General features: G+C 37.3%; 1 protein-coding gene across 1 annotated transcript in view; it reads right to left on the reverse strand.

Moving 5' to 3' along the window:
* Nucleotides 1–18978, reverse strand: part of LOC103253341 (histone-arginine methyltransferase CARM1-like) — a 147347-nt gene that overhangs the window by 31399 nt on the left and 96970 nt on the right. Inside the window, exons 6-7 of the mRNA XM_021709420.1 lie at nt 13104–13281; nt 7446–7536 (exon numbers count right to left, since the gene is read on the reverse strand). Coding sequence (XP_021565095.1) covers nt 7446–7536; nt 13104–13281 — 269 coding nt within the window. The remainder of the gene's footprint in view (nt 1–7445; nt 7537–13103; nt 13282–18978) is intronic.

Here is an 18978-nt window from a genome sequence, read left to right on the forward strand (position 1 = left end):
AGACAGTGGTGGGTGATGCAACCATCAAAGCACAATTTGGATGGAATTTCAGAATGTCAGAAGCAGGAAAGCAGTAACTAATGGGCGTAGAGAAGAATACCATAATTACTGTGTTTGGTAGCAAGACTAAAGTGGAAATCAAGGTACCTAGACCCACAGGGATCTGTGATGGTTGTTAATAGAACCTAGTGTTATTAGAGAGGTGAAGTAGATGAACAATCAACTGGAAGAGCGCTCCATCTATAAAACAAAAAATCACTAGCCGATGAGTGAAAGAATGATTGTCAGCTGTCACAATGAAAAGATTAAGTTTCTCACCAGTTTCAAGATCCAAGTGGTTTAGGGATCCAAAGACCAGTGGTCTATGATTGAAGTAGAGATCCAGTTCCCTTGAGAAAGAACTCTGCAGTGCCACCACAAGCACATATGGTAAAATATTCCCCAGTCCTTCTCCAGAGAGATATGGGTTTCTATGACAGAACAATTGTGTTGAAAGAAAAAAGGATACCTAGATTTTTGGAGAAATGTTAGGCAAGATGTCTGAGTTGGTACTGATACCAAGAGATCAAAAATGCCTCTGGTTACTGAGGGTTATAATAGAGGATGGGTAGAAAATGGAGTTTTGGACCAAATCCATCTCACAGTGTAGCCAATGATTTCATACCAACCCTATCTTTATTTCCCCAGTCCTTGAATATATAATCGGGATGGATATAGTCAGCATCTGACAGAAACCTCATATTGGTAACCTGGATCATGAAGAAAAGGCTGTCACAGTAGGAAAATATGATTAGAGGACCTATCCCTGAAACTGAAACTGTCCCATCTCTAGGTAGGTAAGACTATTATCTTCAATTTATGAATAAGGAACTTGTGTCTCAAGGAGATTAAATTAACTAGGCTAAGGCTTTACAGTTGGTATTTGACTTAGTCTGGCTCTAGAGTCTGGTTAATCTAGATTTTAGCTACCGCTTATTTTGCTTATGTCTTTATGTTCTGTAATGATAATAAATATAATAAACCAATCTCAAACTTCTTGAGACTATTTGGTTGTTTCTCTTAATTGATCCTATGTATATATTTTTCTTTATATGAAAATTCATTTAAATTTATATTTACAGGCTTTCATGTAAAACCCCCGAGCCAATAATTTTCAACAATGCTGGTGGTGTCCATCATATAATGAAGTTTTACACCTGGTAATGATGATTCTTCATGGCCAAGTTTTACTCTTAGGAGATATCATCAAGAATCTTAATTAATGAGGGCCAAGGAATCATCATCAAAAAGGAAAGGAAAATTATTAATTTTGCAGGTGACTGCTAATTGTATCACAATGTAGAAATCTGGTCTACTAAGAGAGCTTCATAACTGGTTATTTTGGAAAGGATATAGTTATGTGCCTATTACACAGTAGACACTAAGATAAATTTTAGAGTTAAATGCAAATTTTAAAAAAATATTAAGTGGAGAAGTGAAAGCCTAAATGAAGTAGAAGGAAGTTAATACAAGATTAAGAGGGTTGGGAAGTCTTTTTCATGGTAAAGGACTAGAAAGAGACAATACAAACAAATATCAGTAGATCCAGCCACAAAAAAATTAAGTTATTTTGTGGTTAAAGTCATCACAAAGAAAATTAAAAGACAAGCTGGAAATTCTGAAGAAAATATGACAAAGTCTTAATATTCTTAATATACAAAGAATTCTTATAAATCAACGCACTTATCTTTTAATCAACAAGAATGTATGTGGCAACTATAATTAGCTAGGTTAAATGATGGTGATAGCACAGCAGTAAACAAAATAGCCCCACTTGTGGAACTCTTAGTCCCATGGGAGAGATAGACAATAAATAAAATAAATAAGTAAAAACATACAATATGGCAGATGGTAACATATTATATAGCAGATGCTACAGAGAAGAATGAAACAAGAAATGTAGCACAGGCTTCCAGGAGGGAATGGATGTCAGTTTTTAGTTAATAGAAGGTATCTTTGAGAGATAACTTGTGAGCAAAGACCTGTAGGAGGTGAGAGAAGCCACTGGGCTGTCCCTATGTCATGCAGACGGAAAGCCAGGGAGGCGGGAGCATGCCTAGTATGTTTGAAGGGAGGCAAGGAGCCAGCCAGTATGGCCAGAGTAGAGAGAGAATAAGAGAGCAAGTAGTAGGAGACAAAGTCGGAAGGGTAGCAGGGTAGGAACCAGATCATGTAGGGTCTTCCCATCTATTATGAGAACTTTGGCTTTAACTATACAAGTGTGAAGACACCAGAGGGCTTTAAGTAGCAGGAGACTATGATCTGAATTAAGTTTCTTCAAGAGCATTTTGGTTGTTTGAAAAGAGGAAATAAGTTAGAAGGTTATTGCAAGACTATAGTAGTCTCGGGGGTTTTTTGTTTTGCTTTGTTTGTTTTGTTTTGCAAAGGTGGGCAGGGGGGAAGATGGTGAGGATCAGCAGCTTGCCTTTGGACATGTTAAATCTGAGATGCTCAATAGACATCCAAGTAGCGTTGTTAACAGACAGTTGGACATCCAAGTCTGTGGTTCTGGGGAGAAGTCCGGGCGGAGGTTCTAGCCATGCAAGTTGTCGGCATAAAGACAGTATTTATAGCCAAGATTCTGAATGGGATCACATAAGAAAGTAAGTGCTGACAAAAAGGGGAAGACATTTAAGAATGAAATGTGGAATCACTCCAGTGTTAAAGATTAATTGTGAGGAAGAATCTGCAAAGGGGACTGAGGAGTAGAAGCCAGCAAGGCAGGAGAAAAACCAGGTTTAGGAGTCAGTGAAAAGAAAAGTGAAGAGAGAGTCAACCGTCAAGCGCTGCTGACAGGAAAGTCAGGTGAGGACTGATAGCTGATGATATCCGATGATCTTACTGAGCTTGCTAGTTGTTTCTTAATCTCTCCGTTCACTCCTTCAAACTCACCCAAGCTCGTTTTCTGCACTCTCTCCCAGTGACATTTCCACTTCTTTGCTTCTTATGACAGAAATCATGCAAACTTTCACCACCTGTTCCATGGATCAAAGCAAAAGGCCCAAATGCCAGTACTAGTCTAATGCAGAAAGTTCTTTATAAAGTAGAGACTGTGAATTTTGATAACTATATATTTTTAAAAATATTTTTGTGTTTGTTGACTAAAAATAAAGCCATTCAAATGCACCAGCTATCAAAGAAATACAGATTAAAAATAAACTGGCCACCATTTTTTTTTTTCAAATCAAATTGGCATTTTAAAAAGCATATCCCGTATGGGCAAGACTCAGCAGACATTCCCAAATACCACTGGTGGAAGTGTTAATTGGTAAAACTTTTCTAGAGGGCAATTTGGCAATATATAAGAATAATTTTTTTATAAGTTCCTTTTTCACACTTTTTGGTCCAGTAATTCTGCTTTTAGCAATTTATCCTATGGAAATAATTAGAAGGCACACCAAAATTTCTCTGAAAGGAGATTCACTTTATTATTGTCTCTTATTGAATTTAGAATATAGAATTTTATAAGATTCTGTATTCTTATAGGATATTAAAACATCTTAGTGCTGTGTCTTATATAATCTATAGGATTAAAACAGCAATTAAAATAATTTAATGTTCAACATTGGCGCTTGAGTCAATAAATTATGAGATACAAAAGAAATATGCTCGAGCAAAAGAATATGCTAATGATATGAGAATATGCCAACAAAGTATTGTCAAAGTGAAAAAAATCAAGCTACAAAATGGTACTTATGATCCCATTTTTATAAAGAAAAATAATAGGAAAATTAGGTATAACAACTAAAATCTTATAGTAACTATTTCTATACATGCTTAAGTTTATTGAGGTCTATATACATTCAAAAGTATCTATTGAGAGCCTGCCATGTGGCAGGCACTGCTCTGAGTGTTTAGGATATATTAGTGAAAACTGACAGAATTCCTAACCTTGTGGTGCTTATGTTCTATCAAGAGGAATACAGACAATAGATAATAATAAAAAAAGAATTATAGGTTGGGTGTAGTGGCTCACACCTGTACTCTCAGTGCTTTGAGAGTTCAAGGGCAGATGAATTCCTGAGGCCAAGAGTTCAAGACCAGCCTGGGCAACATAGTGGAAACTTGTCTCTAAAAAAAAAAAAGCTTTTAAATTAGCAAGGCCTAGTGACATCCACCTGTAGTCCCAGCTACTCAGGAGGCTAAAATGGGAGGATTGCTTCAGTCCAGGAATTTGAGGCTGCGGTGAGCCATAATCATGCTACTGCACTCCAGCCTGGGCAACAGAGGGAGACCTTGTCTCAAACAAAACAAAACAAAACAAAGAAAAGAGAAGAAGATATATCTTTTAGGAGTCAATAAGTGCTGGTGGAAAAACACAGAATAGGAAAAGAAGGGCTGATTGAGAATGGTATGGGTATGATTTAAAACAGGATAGTCAGGGGAGGTTGCATCGAGAAGGTGGCATTTGGCAAAGACTTTATGGAGTTGAAGAAATTGACCATATGAAAACCGAGGAAAAAGTATTCCAGGTAAGAGGATCCACAAATGTGATGGCTCTAAGGAGCATGTTTGAAGTGTCTGAGGGTCAGCAGGGAGGCCTGTGTGGCTGCAGTGAACATGGAAGCAGGATATGAGGTTAGAGATTAACCTGCAATCACACTGAGTAGAGCTACTATAAGGCATGGCTCTGTTGAGAATAGACAGGCAAAAAAGCAACTGCAAAAATCTAGATGAGGGATGGCAGTGTTGAGATAAAGAAGGGACAGTGAATATAGCAAGAACTGATCAGATTCTGGATATAATTCGAAAGAAGAAACAACAGGATTTCTTGGTTGGAAATTTCTTGGATCTAGGTAATAAAGAAAGAGAGGCCTTCAAGGTTTTTAGTTGAATGATTGGGAACATTAAGTCGTCATCAATTTAGATAGAACAACTATGAGTAGAGCAGGGTGAGAGTCAGGAGACCGGGAGTTGAATTTTGTACACAACAAGTCTCTGCAAGAGGTCCAGGAGGCTGCTAGTTATGAAAATATGGAGTTTGGAGGACATGTCTAGGCTGGACAGATACTCTTGGGAATCATCAGCCCATAGATAGGATTTGAAGCTATGAGAATGGGTGAATTCACCAAAGGAGTAACAGTGCACAGAGAAGAGATACAAGCACTGTGTTCTGGGGCACTCCAACATCAGGACCTTAAGGAGACAAGGGACAGCAAGGAAGAACTAGTTGGAAAAGTGACCAGCAGGGCAGGAGGAAAATAAAAGATTGTGGGACAAAAGATGTAAGTTGAGAAGTGAGAGCTGGTCCCTGGAATCAGCAATGTGGAGGTCAGGGCACTGGAGACCTCAATAAAAATGGTTTTAGAAAAATGGCTCTAGCAAGAAATTGAAGGGAGGAGTTGAAGACTGAGTGTAGACAACCCTTTTGAGGAATTTTGCTGCAAAGAGGCTTAGAGAGATGGGCATGGCTGACTGGGAAAGTGAGGTATGGGTTTTTGTTTTTGCTTCTATTTTTCTGTTTTAGATGGAAAAAATGGCAATATGTTTGTATGCTACAAGGATCTTTAGTAAACTACTCTGATCATTAATATCGTCTAGGTAGAAAATGGCAGCAGATGGTATGGTTGGGAGGCCACACAGGACTACCTGGACAACAAACTTCTAGTTTGTTGGTCTGATTCACTCTGCTGCCTAAAAATCCCAATTCTTCAGCCTCTCCATTGACTCAGGAGGTCATATTTAAAATATAAACATTTTGGCTGGGCATGGCAGCTCAAGCCTATAATCCCAGCACTTTGGGGGACCAAGACAGGAGGATTGCTTGAGCTTCAAAGTTTGAGATCAGCCTGGGCAACACAGCAAGATATACACTGTCTCCACAAAAGATAAAAAAAATTATATGAGTATAATATAATTTTTATGGAAAAATGGCAGCATATAATTATAATATAAGTGAATTATAATAATATAATTTTTACTCATGCAATTTTTAATCTTTTCTAGAGATGGTGTCTTATTGCATTGCCAAGGCTGGTTTCAAACTTCTGGGCTCAAGCAATCCTCCTGCCTTGGCCCCCCAAAGTGCTGGGGTTACAAGTTTGAGCCACCATGGCTGGACAATCTTGACAATAATGTATTAAAAAAGATAAAAAATTAGCTGGGTATGGTGGTGCATACCTGTAGTCCCAGCTATTTGGGAGGCTGAGGCAAAAGGATCACCTGAGTCTAAGAGGTCAAGGCTGCGTTGAGAAGTGATTGTGCCACTGTACTCTAGTTCGGGCAACCCAAAAATAAAATATATATATTTAGAGTCAGCATAACCCCACAAAGTGATGATCATTATGAAGGTAAGTGCTCTCTCTCCTCCTGCCCAAACTGGCACACATATGCCCCAAGAAGCCATTCACCCGCATTGGAAAGTCTGGGGCCTGGACTCTCAGAATTGCAGATTGAGCAAAACCATGAAACATTATGAATCTGTGGTAAGAAAGTCTATTTTGCAAGGAAACAAAAAGGAGAAGGAAAAATTTTAGCTCTTTGACCCCCACGCCTCAAAGAACACAGTAACCCAGGAAACCAAAGCAGCTCCCAATTGCTGCCCCTTCACTAGAATTACAAAGAAAAAACCCAGAAATCAACTTTGGGCATCTCTGTGTTGGAAGGGTCAGTATGCCTCCACCGAAACTTAAGCCTCTAATTTGGGCATCTACCCTCGCCCCCTGCATGCAGCACATGCCTGTGCTCCCTCCCACACATGTAACATTCTGACACCAATGGCATCTATTCTCTTTCTCCTTTCCATGTGTCTAATGCCATCATTCTCTTTCTCCCTTTCTCCTTATAAAAACTAGTTCTTAGAAAAGAATTTTAGAAGAAACAGTGGTTGAGAATTGGCAATGGTTTTTTATTAGTTTCCATTTTACAAATAAAGAAACTGAGTCTCAGAGGTGAAGTGGGCCCCAAAGTCAACAGCCAATTAAAGTGCCAAAAAGATTTAATCAACACATTTACATAGAGGTATATTGATTGATATATTTACTCAAAGGTGAGTTCTAACAGAAATCATAGCCCTGAGTCAGAGGAGTGGATGGTGAAAAGTGGAAAGAGGGACAGCAGAGAATTTTGTGATTTTACAGCAGTGTAGCCTTTTGGATGTAGATATTGCAAGAGCATCCCCTGACTTGTCTGTCTCTGAATTGTGGGTAGTTGCTCTCAACTGGGGGTAATTTCTACCCTCCCCCGCCCCGGAGGACATTTGGCAATGTCTGGAGACATCTAATGGTTGCCACAGCTCTTGAGGAAGATATTCCTGGCATCTAGTAGGTAGAGACCCAGGGATACTGCTTAAACATTCTACAGTGTACAGGACAGTCCCCCACATTATCCAACTCAAGATCTCATTAGTGTTAGAAACTCTAGTTTACTTTGAAGGAATAGGGAAGGAAGAAAGAAGAGAACATTACCAAAAGTTGGCTCTTGAGAAGTGTTCCACATAGAGCTGTTCATCAGAAAAGGGGGCCAAGTGGATGTCGCTGAATGTCGGGAACATCATTCCTAGTGATCAAAACACAACAGATCCAGAAGTTGACTTCTATTGCTTTCTGACGGAAAGCTATACTCACCTGCCACCTGAGAGCAATTCCATTATTTTATTTCAGTTATGACATACAAGATAAAATGTCTCAAAGCAAGAATTTTAAAATTAGGCAAACAGTTGGAGGGATATAGAAAAGAATACCAAAGTCAGTCACAAAACTATGTGAGGATAACTTGCAGAGTCTTAGGTGGACTGTTAAACCTGGTATAGTTGCTGTCTCAGCTACTGGCTTTTTTTTTCTTTCTCCATCCTGTATGTCCTGTGCTTCTAATTCTCTGGTATTTTCATTCATTCTCTTATCTATAATAAAAATAATTTAGCTTTAAGCAGAATCAAAATCCTCTTGTCCCATCACATTATTATTTTCATTTTGAGACTTTATTCATGCCTAGTTAGACCAACTATTTATCTTTCTTAGGTGCTGTTGGGATTAATGCTATGGTAGTGCTCACCATTCTCCATGCTGGGAAACACATGCTTTGTTCCTGGCATCTGTATTCACCACAGGAAAGGCATATTCTTTTTTTTTTTGAGTTGGAGTCTCACTCTGTTGCCCAGGCTGGAGTGTAGTGGCATGCTCACAGCCACCGCAGCCTCGACCTGCTGGACTCAGAGGATCCTTCTGTCTCAGCCTTCCAAGTAGTTGGAACTACAGGCACACGCCACCATGCCCGATTAATATTTTGATTTATTGTAGAGATGAGGTCTCACCAAGTTGCCCAGGCCGGTCTCAAACCTGTGAACTCAGGCAATCCTCTCACCTCAGCCTCCCAAAGTGCTGGGATTATAGGTGTGAGCCATCGCACCCAACTCTGAAAGGCAGATTCTTTAGGGTGCGAATGAGCACCTAAACTGCCATGCCTGAAGTAGAGCCTTTCTGAGCAGTTAGGCCTGACAGTCAGCATTATTACTCTTGTTATTTCAGGTGGGATCTTTTTTTCTAGTCACTTATTAAATTGTACTTGAAAGAAAGATAAGCTATTACTTCTATTTCAGAAATGAGACTGACCTAAGAAACCAATGATGCTGTCATAAAAATAACAGTAATAGCTAAAAATTTATTGATTATGTTAAAACTGCTATGTACTTTTCTATGGACTTTTCATGCATTCATTCATTCAATTCTCATAGTAACATAAAGTGGGTTCTATTATTATGCTTATCTTGTAAATGAGAAAGCTAAGGAACAGAGAAATTTAAGTGATTTGGCCAAGATTACAGAGCCAAAAAGTAGAAGAGCAAAATCCAGAAAGTGGAATCTCAACTGACAGTCAGCCAGTGTCCCATACTTCGTGACCCTCCATGTCTGTTGAAACAAAACAGATCGTTTTATTTAGGGCAGGGGTCCCCAGCCCTCAGGCCATGAACCAGGACTGGTACCAGTCTGTGACCTATCAGGAACTGGCCGCATAGTAGGAGGTGAGCAGTGGGTGAGTGAGTGAAACTCCTGGATTTACAGCCACTGTCCATCACTGCATTACCACCTGAACTCTGCATTCTGTCAGATCAGTGGTGGCATTAGATTCTCATAGAAGTGTGAACACTATTGTGAACTGTGCATGCAAGGGATCTAGGTTGCATACTTCTTATGAGATTTTAATTCCTGATGATCTGAGGTGAAGCTGAGGCAGTGATGCCAACACTGGGCAGTGGCTGCAAACACAGATTAATATTATCAGTGAGGGTTGACTGCATATCCCTCTCCTCCAACTTGTCTTCCATGAAAGCAGTTCCTCATTCCCAAAAGGCTGGGGACCATTGATTTAGGGTATTTTCAGAAGTAGTCAGAAGCAAAGCACGAGTATAACATGATTTATATGTTCTTACTTAAATCTCAGGCAGGCATTGGTATCATCAAAACAATAATGATTGTTTGGTGATTTTTCAGTTTCAGAAGAAGGATATTACACAACCGAAGAGAAGTAATATGTATCGCTGCTGCTTGTGTAAACTTGGGAAGCTTCAGAGGATGACACTGTGAGCCTCAACCTAATAGGAATTCCAAGAATGTCAGATTAAACAAAGGGGAGGAATCATCAAAGGTAAAATATAAGAAAAATTCCAAGAGCTGAAGAAAATGAGTCTTCTACTTAAACATATTTAGTGAATTTCTAGCACAAGAATTAAAAAAGATTCATACCAAGAACATCAGAAATAAGGAAAAGATACTAAAAGCATCTAGAGGGAAAAATTATGTTACACTAAAGGATTAGGAGTCAGAATGGCACTGGACTTCTCAATAGCAAGATTGGCAGCCAGAAATCCCCCAAGGAAAGCTTTAAAAATACTCAATAAAAATTGTTTTTGAGTTAAATTCTTGACCAAAGAATAATCCAAGGACTCAATAAAAAGTAACTTCTTAAGCACCATTTCTCTAGAAGTTGTTAGAGAATATGTTTTTGCTGAAATTATGTAAACCAACATGGAGGAGAGAAAAGAATGATGATGGAAAGACAAAGCATGGCAATGTACAAGGGGCTGGAGAGCAGCCAGTTCACCATTGCTAGAGGAGGCCAGAGGACTTCAGAATAGAATTGAAGAACAGAGGAATAAATATTGATAGACATCTGTCAGATCTGTTGGAGCACAGAAATGTTTAGTCAGAAGTATATGAAAACTAAGCAAATGAAAAACAAAAAAAAAAAAACCAAAACAACAACCACTCAAGGCCATGAACTCCAGGAAAAACAAGAGTATGGGAGAAAATACACAAAAGCACAGAACATCTACGATACCAATTGATATAGCACTCAACAATAGTTACATTACATTACATCATAATAATGTAACCATTGATTCTTGATTTGACCATGTGATGAGCTAGAACTACATGTCCTTATCCTAAATTCTGAAATCCAGACAGCGCTGAAATGCAACCGATTTTTTTAAGTTTGCAGCAGCAACATTTGATGACAAAACCTGACCTGAACTTACACTACTCTATTTGTAGTCTTGATCTATTCCACTTGGTATCAATATTCAAATGTTTTGTTGCAGGAATCTAATGTGTTTCATTATAGAGTGTTGCCTCAGATCCCACTGGGGGCATTAAGTAATACATGGTATATGTGATCATATTAACTTTCTAAAGTCCTCCAGATTCTGAATTCTGAAATGCATCTGGCCCCAAGGGTTTAGATAAAAGATTGAGGACCTATCTAAATATATTGTGAGGATGAAGTGGGAGGGTGCATCAAGAAAGGAAGGAGCCACTATGCAGGACAGTTACATTCTGAAGCAGAGAATGATGAGAATAGCAACATCATAATTTTATATAGCATTATGTAGGTAAATAATAGAAGAAACAACAAATAGAGTTGAAAGCATTTGCCTTTGGGGAGCAGTATGAGGATAGGAAGAGGTGTGGCAGAAGCCTACTATTTTTCATTATAAGCCTTTTAATTATTATTTGATGTTTTAAATGGTTTCTTATTTTGATGGAATATATACATAATTAGAAAAAAAATCATTCTTCCCTCAGGAACACACAGGCTAGAAAGCCGATAAAATCAGTATTCATTTCTACTTGTCTAGTTAAAGATATATAACCCAGTGTAAAATGTCATATCCATTTCAAATATCTGGAGGGAAAAAATGCCCAGATATGAAGTCTAAATATTCAGCTTAAGAGGGGCTCAACAGATGCATGTTAATTAACTATATTTAGAATCTCACTATACAAAAGCACCTAACTATCTGAAATTCTCTAGAAAAAAAATTCTTCCTTGGGGCATTGAAGAGGAAATCTGAGCCACTTTATTCCTTCACTTTCATCTTGTGCAGTTCAATTTTATCACATACACACAAGGCTTCCAACATCATCCTTGGCTGTTTTCCAAGAAGGTTGCTAAAGAAGTTTTTCACCTGAAGTATACGTTGCTTGGACATACATCTATCATCTATCTATCTATCTATCTATCTATCTATCTATCTATCTATCTATCTATCATCTATCGAATCATCTATCATCTATCTATCTATCTATCTATTTATCTATCTATCTATAATTTTGAGTCAGGGTGTCACTTTGTGGCCCAGGCTGGAGTGCAGTGGGTACTACAGCCTCGAACTCCTGGGCTCCAGTGATCCTCCCACCTCAGCCTCTCAAGTAGGTGGGACTATAGGCATATGCCACCATGCCCACCTAATTTTTTTATTTTTAATTTTTGGAGAGATGAGGTCTCACTATATTGCCTAGGTTGATCTTGAACTCCTGGGTTCAAGCAATCCTCTCACCTTGGCCTACCAAAGTGCTGAGATTACAAGTGTGAGCCACCATGCCAGATCATATTTTTTTATATGAAGTTTTTTTAGTGCCTATTTCTGAATTTTGAAGCATGTAGGAAATTATAGATGAACTTCAAACTTCACTTACATGCTGTGTGTGTATGAATTGCACTGTTATTCACTATTTTGTCTTCACTGAATATCAGAGTAGAGAGTTTCAACATTGGTAATTTAAAGTAAATAAAATTGGGGTAAGGAGCTGAGATTATTATGAAAGGTGCAACTTCTAAAATTAGCCAGTTGCCTTCTAAGCCTTAATTGAGAACACCTGCTGTCAGAACATGTCTATGCTCTCTAGTGAAAAGTTGAAAGTTAGTGTGTGCGCAGTGGTCGTGAATGTAGGCTTCAGTGTCAGATAGACCTATTTTCAAATCCCTGCCTGTCACTTATTAGATGTGTGTTCTTGCCAAGTTACTTTTTCTCATGAGTCTCAGTTTTTTCTTTAAAAAATGGGAGTCATAATGGTGCCTCCCACTAACTCAGGTCTCAATCTTGCACTATTGATATTTGGGCCTAGATAATTATTTGATGCAGGGGACTGTTCTGTGCATTGAAGACAGTTTTGCTGCACCCCTATCTATTATTCACCAGATCTCAGTACCACCTACTACCATTGTGACAAGCAAAAACGTCTCCTAAGGAAGGGTGCAAAATGCCAAGAACCTCAGTGCTTGCTGACCCCTCAAATAAACCGAAAACCTTTATTATTCATACTTGGTAAGGATTTTGTAAAAATAATTTATTTAAAATGTATGTTGGGTGTATTTTTATCTCCACTATGTTTAGTGATCCTAGGGAAAGAGAAATACAATAGGAAAAAACATAATGCCATAAAGAACAGACAAAACCCAGAGAGTTTCTCATATTCTAGAAGGCCAACCAACACTTGAAAGGACTTTAGAGATTATGTACAATAATATGTTATTAGATGAGGAAACCAAAGTCAAAAGGTCAAATGTTAGCCCATGTTCATTAAGAAAGAAAGGGACAGAACAAAGACAAAATCATGTAACTCTGACCTGTCTTCTTATTGAATATTATGCAGAATATCTGAGTTCTTATAGTTGGGAGAGTAGCTAATTTGTTATGGAAAGGTAAGATGAAGAAATCAAATAATTGATTGCAATAGAAATGTTCTCTTTTCGTTTCTGTATGAAATCAAATATGGGAGGAAAAGGGTGACAAGTTTTTGCAGAGAAGTTAGTCTCTTTTCTAAACTAGATATTGGCCAACTTACCATTTGATTTTAGCCATTTTTTGGAATGCAGATAACTCTCCAGCATCCTTTCATTGAACAGCATGTATCCCATTGGTTCAGAAATGATCACATCTACAGCCTCAGGAAGTGAGATTTCTTCAATTTTTCCTGGCAAAACAATGATCTTGTCTGAAAGGTGGTTATTTTTCACTAGCATCTGAAAAACATAAAACAGGATAGCAGTATTGTTATTCATTTTCTTATGAAAAATAAGTTTTATAAATAAATAAGGAGTTGAGAATGTGATAGGAAGGAGAATCATCATTTATTTTTAGAAACACTTCTAAAGAAAAATAACTTATTTTTCTTACCGCACAAATATTGTATGTTTAGTAAGATAGTTTAGAAGAAGACACAGTAAGAAACAAACAAAAATACCCATAATCCTCTTACATAGAAACAATAACTATTAATATCTTAATGTATACTCTTTCAGACTCTTTATACAAACACACTCATTTATATGTATGTGTATATATATATATGCACATATACATTTGGGGGGATTTTTAAAAATTAATGGCTTCAACTTATTTCCCATTGTTCCACCTGCAATATAAATGCCAAACAGCTCTGTACAATGATCTTCCACAAATTAAAATCTTGATCCTTATGAAATTATCCCTTGATATTTCTAATTCCAAAAATAAATACCATGTTTACTAAACTTTTCTTTAGGAGTACATTTTTACAGTTATGTATTCATTTTCTGCGATGTCCTCTATATTCAATTTAATAACTTTGAGCTCTTTTTAAAAAGGGAAACTAAAGAGAAATACATTTATTATATTCTAGTATATTTCTTCTTAGTTCCAACTGTGACAAGGTGATTGAAGTATTATATTTATGTCTTTCTACTGTCTGAAAAAAATTTCCTAATAAATATCTTATATGCACCAGCATAAATATGTATATAGCACATTCTTTTTCAAGTTGTTCTTCCCTGAGACTTTTAGATATTTGCTTGTTATATTTATACCCTTTCAGAGTCCTTTCATTTTGTACTTTTGTAGCTTGATTCCTTTCCTCATCCTAAATGCAATATACTGTGCATTTGTCATAATTCAGTTGAAACTTCTCAATTTCAAATTACTTCTTCTAATGGCTAGGGTGTCTTTTACATTTAATCCTGTCTTCTAGAGTGCTGCTCACCAACACACGCCCTATAATCTTAATGTCTTTTCTATTTAACTTTATGTTTTAAAATCAAGTAAGCTCTGATATAAGAAAGAACAGTAAAGAAAACTATTTGAACATGTCATTTATTGGCAACATTCATTCAGGCCCAAGGACTCTTGGAATTCCATTCTATCATCATCCCACACAAAAGTCCTAGTTCCTGGGAGTTCTGTGGAGACAAGGTCCAAAGATTAAAGTTTTTAATGTTCTGCTTTTCTTCTACATTCTTTTTCCAGGAAAGTCAAGTCATTTGCACAGCTCCATTGCACCTGTAGATCCAAACTACATCTTCAGGTTTATTCTCTCACCTGAGTTTCAACAACCACTGGGACACTTCCAACCAATATGCTCTGCCATCTCCTCAAAATTAGCATCCAAACTCAGCTACTTCCTGAACACTAATCATTCCTCTAAGTTTGTCCCTAAAATCGTTGTAAAATATTGTATTTCCATAATTTTGTTTTGGTCTCTAATACCACAATCCTCAATGTCCTGGTGGTATTCTTAGTTCCCAAAGATAATTTGTTATTGCGTTTTCTTATTTCTACCTTTCAGATAGGTCTCATTCCCACTTTTTACTTCCTGCCTGCAACAACCTGTCCAATTCCTATTAGTTTCAAATCTGAAATTAAAAAAAAAATTAGGTTTGTTTGAGGATCAAACAAAAATAAGACATATTAAAAGGTATATATGTAAGCATTAAAATTATTATATTATTATTATTAAGGAATATTTTATTTAAAAAAGAGAAATACAGACAAGCAAAAACATAAAAATAAAAATTACTGGTATTCCCATCATTCAATGTTGGCAGAGTATAGTCCCTAGATGATATTTGAGTGTGTCTTAAATTTCAATGTAATAATACTTCATGATATTTTTTCATGCAATATGTTTAGATCAGTTTTCTGAACTTTTATTTATTTATTTATTTTTAAGATTATAAAATATAATTTATTTAGAAAGCAAATGAGAGAGAGCAGAGAAGGAGAGGGAGGAGATTCACCTCCCCAAGGGAGGGGAGGGGGAGTTTTCTGAATTTTTAAAAAACATAATGACACATATTTTTTTTTAAAAATCAATAATTTTATGGTACACTTGAGTGACAAAAGGTTGCTTGCAGTTGAAGACATTTGAACTGGGGACTCTGGCTACACTAGACCCTGACTAGCCACCACAAGAGCAAAGGCATCAATATCTCAGTACCTGGCTAACTGTTGGAAAGCTCTGCTTTAGACATCTTTTCATGAATTGTTCTACAACATAACTTTTATAGGATCTATAATGTTTCTTAGAGGTGCACTGATTTATTTATTGGGCATGCCCTATTATTGGGCATTCAGGTTATTTCAAATTTCTCTTTATTATAATAGTCTATTGACAAATAATAATGCAATTAAACCTGGGAAGACAGTTCCCCCTATTTCCTTTAAACCCTTTCTCAATTCTGTGTATGGGGTCTGAGTTTGTCCAAATGACTTCAGTGTATGAAACTGCCTTTTCCCACAGACTCATCAACGTGGAACAGGATGCTTTTCTTTTTTAACTAGAGGGATCAATATGATAAAATACTCAAGTGAGTGTGACATAAGCCTTATATGCAGAATTTAGAAAGAATAATCCCAGACTCTTGAATCTACAGGGAGATCAGAGATATAATAGTGCTTCAGAGACAGAATTTTGTGAATTATCAGACGGGAAATTTTGGGTTCCATTGGTAAAGAAAAACAAGCCACATGCCTGGAAGGGAGCAAACAGGCCTGCCTGCAGGTGATTGCACCTTGTGACTCCATCTACTTTTGATTAATTTGACACTGGATCAAGAAACTGAATTTTACTTTTACCATCAGTGAGCTGTGTGACTTTGGAGACATCACTTCAATCCTCTAAATTTCAGTTTTACTCCTTGCAGACTTCGGGTTTAAAATGAATTGTTTTAAGGCCCCTTCCAGTTCTAATATTTTATGATTAGAAGATAGCATAATTTCCCAAAATATGTTCCAGGAGTCAATAAAATATAAGGGTTTCATGATCAAATACTTTGGAACTTCTTTGTAATATACATCATTCTTACAAATTTGGAGTCATTAGCATATTAATGGCTTTGGGGGATTCTGCAGAAAAGGTAACTGTTGGCTTGGTTAAATCAAAGACATCCAAACTTATTTGAATTCTTTGCATTTTTTTTTCACTGAATGCATTTTTCTCTCCCCAGATCAATCTTTAGGAAACAATAAGAATAGTTCTTTGATAATCCAAAGTTCGATTATAATTTCTTTACAAAGCTATTTGAAAATAGGACATAAACTCAACCAGTAATAGCTGTTATACAAGAGCAGCTACTTCCAGATTTAAGACTCTATTCTGTGAGTCAGGCTTGCTGTCTCCCCTCATCTTTGACTTACAATATTCTCAGTACAGATAATTTTTTGTCAGCCTATTATTTCATGTGCTGTTCTTCCAAAACTGCAGCTCAGTAGAGATATTCTTTCCAGGAATAAATGAACTGCACTATGTCCCTCCAACTAGTGGAAAAGGGCCCTAACTCGAGGAAATCTCCCCCCTCCGTCACATCCATTGCTTCACAGGTTTTCCCTGGGTGACCTGGTCCTTCTCTAAAAGTTCAGGATGGATCTCAAATCAGGCAAAGTGGGGACAAAAGGGAGGCCCAAACTTTACATGTACAATGATCACTTGAATACCTAATACTGAATTGTACCCCACATCTTTAAAATAAAAGAAAATTTGAAAAAAGAGTTCAGGATGCAGGGAGATTCCAAATAAAGTTTCTTTTTTCCACATACCATCAAGACACAAGTAAACCCACACGATATTCTTGCTTTAATCTTGCTTTCTTGTTATTAAATTGGGTTTCTAAACGCTATGACAATAGTTCTGTCATGTGTATCAGCTGCTTAAAGCACACATGTGTACACTCACACTTTAGGTGATGACAACAGTAGAATTCATTTTTTTAGGCACCACGACAAGTTCCAAGATAGATCAGGGCAGTGATTTCACCTGTTATGTGGCATTTGGGAGAGTTTTCATTAAGTTACATGTGTTATCAATCTGTTGTTTATTTATCCCTGTTCAGTTTGGAAGTTGAATTAGTCTTAGAGGCTGTATTCCACAATGTAGCACTTTTCAATTACATTTAGTTTAATTTTTAAAAATTTTATTTTAAAGATGTGGGGTTCACTTCAGGGTTAGGTATATAAATGGTCATTGTAGAGACAATATAGTATTTAATTATAGTCTACTTCAAAGCAATGGGAAAAGGTAGAGTTGTGGAGATGAAAGACTTGGGTACTAGTTTTGGCTTGTTTACTTACTAACTGTAAGACTGTGGCCAAGACACACAATGACTTGGAATTCTATTTCTTTACCTATAAAATGGGAATAATAATAGTACCTATTTTTCAGGTACTATTGCAAGGAACAAATAAAATGAGAAAGTACAAAAGAATAAATAAGCAAAGAGAATATAGACAAAATAAAACAAGGATTTAGAGAAAAGATGATAGAGTAATAGAACTGAGATTAAAAGGAATATTTCAGACTCGAGAAAAGCAAAGCAAGAACAAAAGCAACATAATTACAGAATAACACATAATCATTATCGAGGTAGAGGATATATTATGTTCAAATTACATAAATTATTTTAGCAAACCATTTGGCATCATTTAGTAAAGTTGAAGATTGACTTATAACTTAGAAATATCTTTCCTTAGAAATCATGTTCTAGAGAAATTTTTCAACATGTGCACTAGATAACATGTACTAAACTGTACATAATATTTATAGTAATGAAACAAAGTTTTGCTCACTAGCTATGCAGCCCCATCCTACCCTAGGCTGTCCTGTGCACACCAACCTGCAGCACCTGGCTGTCTCATACTGCACCTCCCCTGCCTTGGCCCCCAGCCATGGTGGGACCAGAGATCAGCTGGAGCCTCGAGTCTGATTGGTGGAGAGAGAGGAGCGGGGAAGGCCAGGGAGGAGGCCCATACCTGGTGAAGAGGTGCCCACCACAGCCATTTTCTCTGTCCCAGGACCAGGCAGAGACCTGCATCCCCCCACCCCCAGCTCCGCTCAGCTGTGACCAGCTGCACCCAGCCTTCAAATTGGGACCTAAGGTAATTGCAACAAACTGAGAGAGGCAAAAGCCCCTTCCCCAGGCTAGATAGGATACAGGAGGGATGTGAATGGCAGACCTGACAGACAACAAGCTGACTGAGTCCAGATATGATCCAACCTCCCTCCACAGCAGGGCTGGGACATCTGACCCTAGCTGTAAGAAACCCTACCGACCTGCAATGAGAGCTAGAGATCAGAACTGAAAGGACGCTGGGCTTACAGGAACGATTTTGATTCCTTGTTTTTATTTTAAAAAATTTTTATTCTTCATCTGTTTTGCTCATTTTTGTTTGTTTTTTGCTTTAGTTTTTTTTCCTTTCTCTCTGTTTTTGATAACATTTTTGTACTTGTTTGTTTCTGCTATTTTACTGATTTCTCTTTTTTTCCTTAAGACTTCCTGTTTGTATAGGGGAATAGTGTATCAATAGGGAGGTTGGTTGGCTTGTGTGTTTGTATGATTGTTTAGTTTTTTTTTACTCTTTTCCGTCTTTGTGTCTCTTCATTTGTTATTTGGTATGTTTGTCTGTTATCCCTC

This window comes from Carlito syrichta, unplaced genomic scaffold, assembly GCF_000164805.1.
Source record: "Carlito syrichta isolate Samal-C Ts95f unplaced genomic scaffold, Tarsius_syrichta-2.0.1 Scaffold222196, whole genome shotgun sequence".
NCBI classification, from domain to species: Eukaryota; Metazoa; Chordata; class Mammalia; order Primates; family Tarsiidae; genus Carlito; species Carlito syrichta.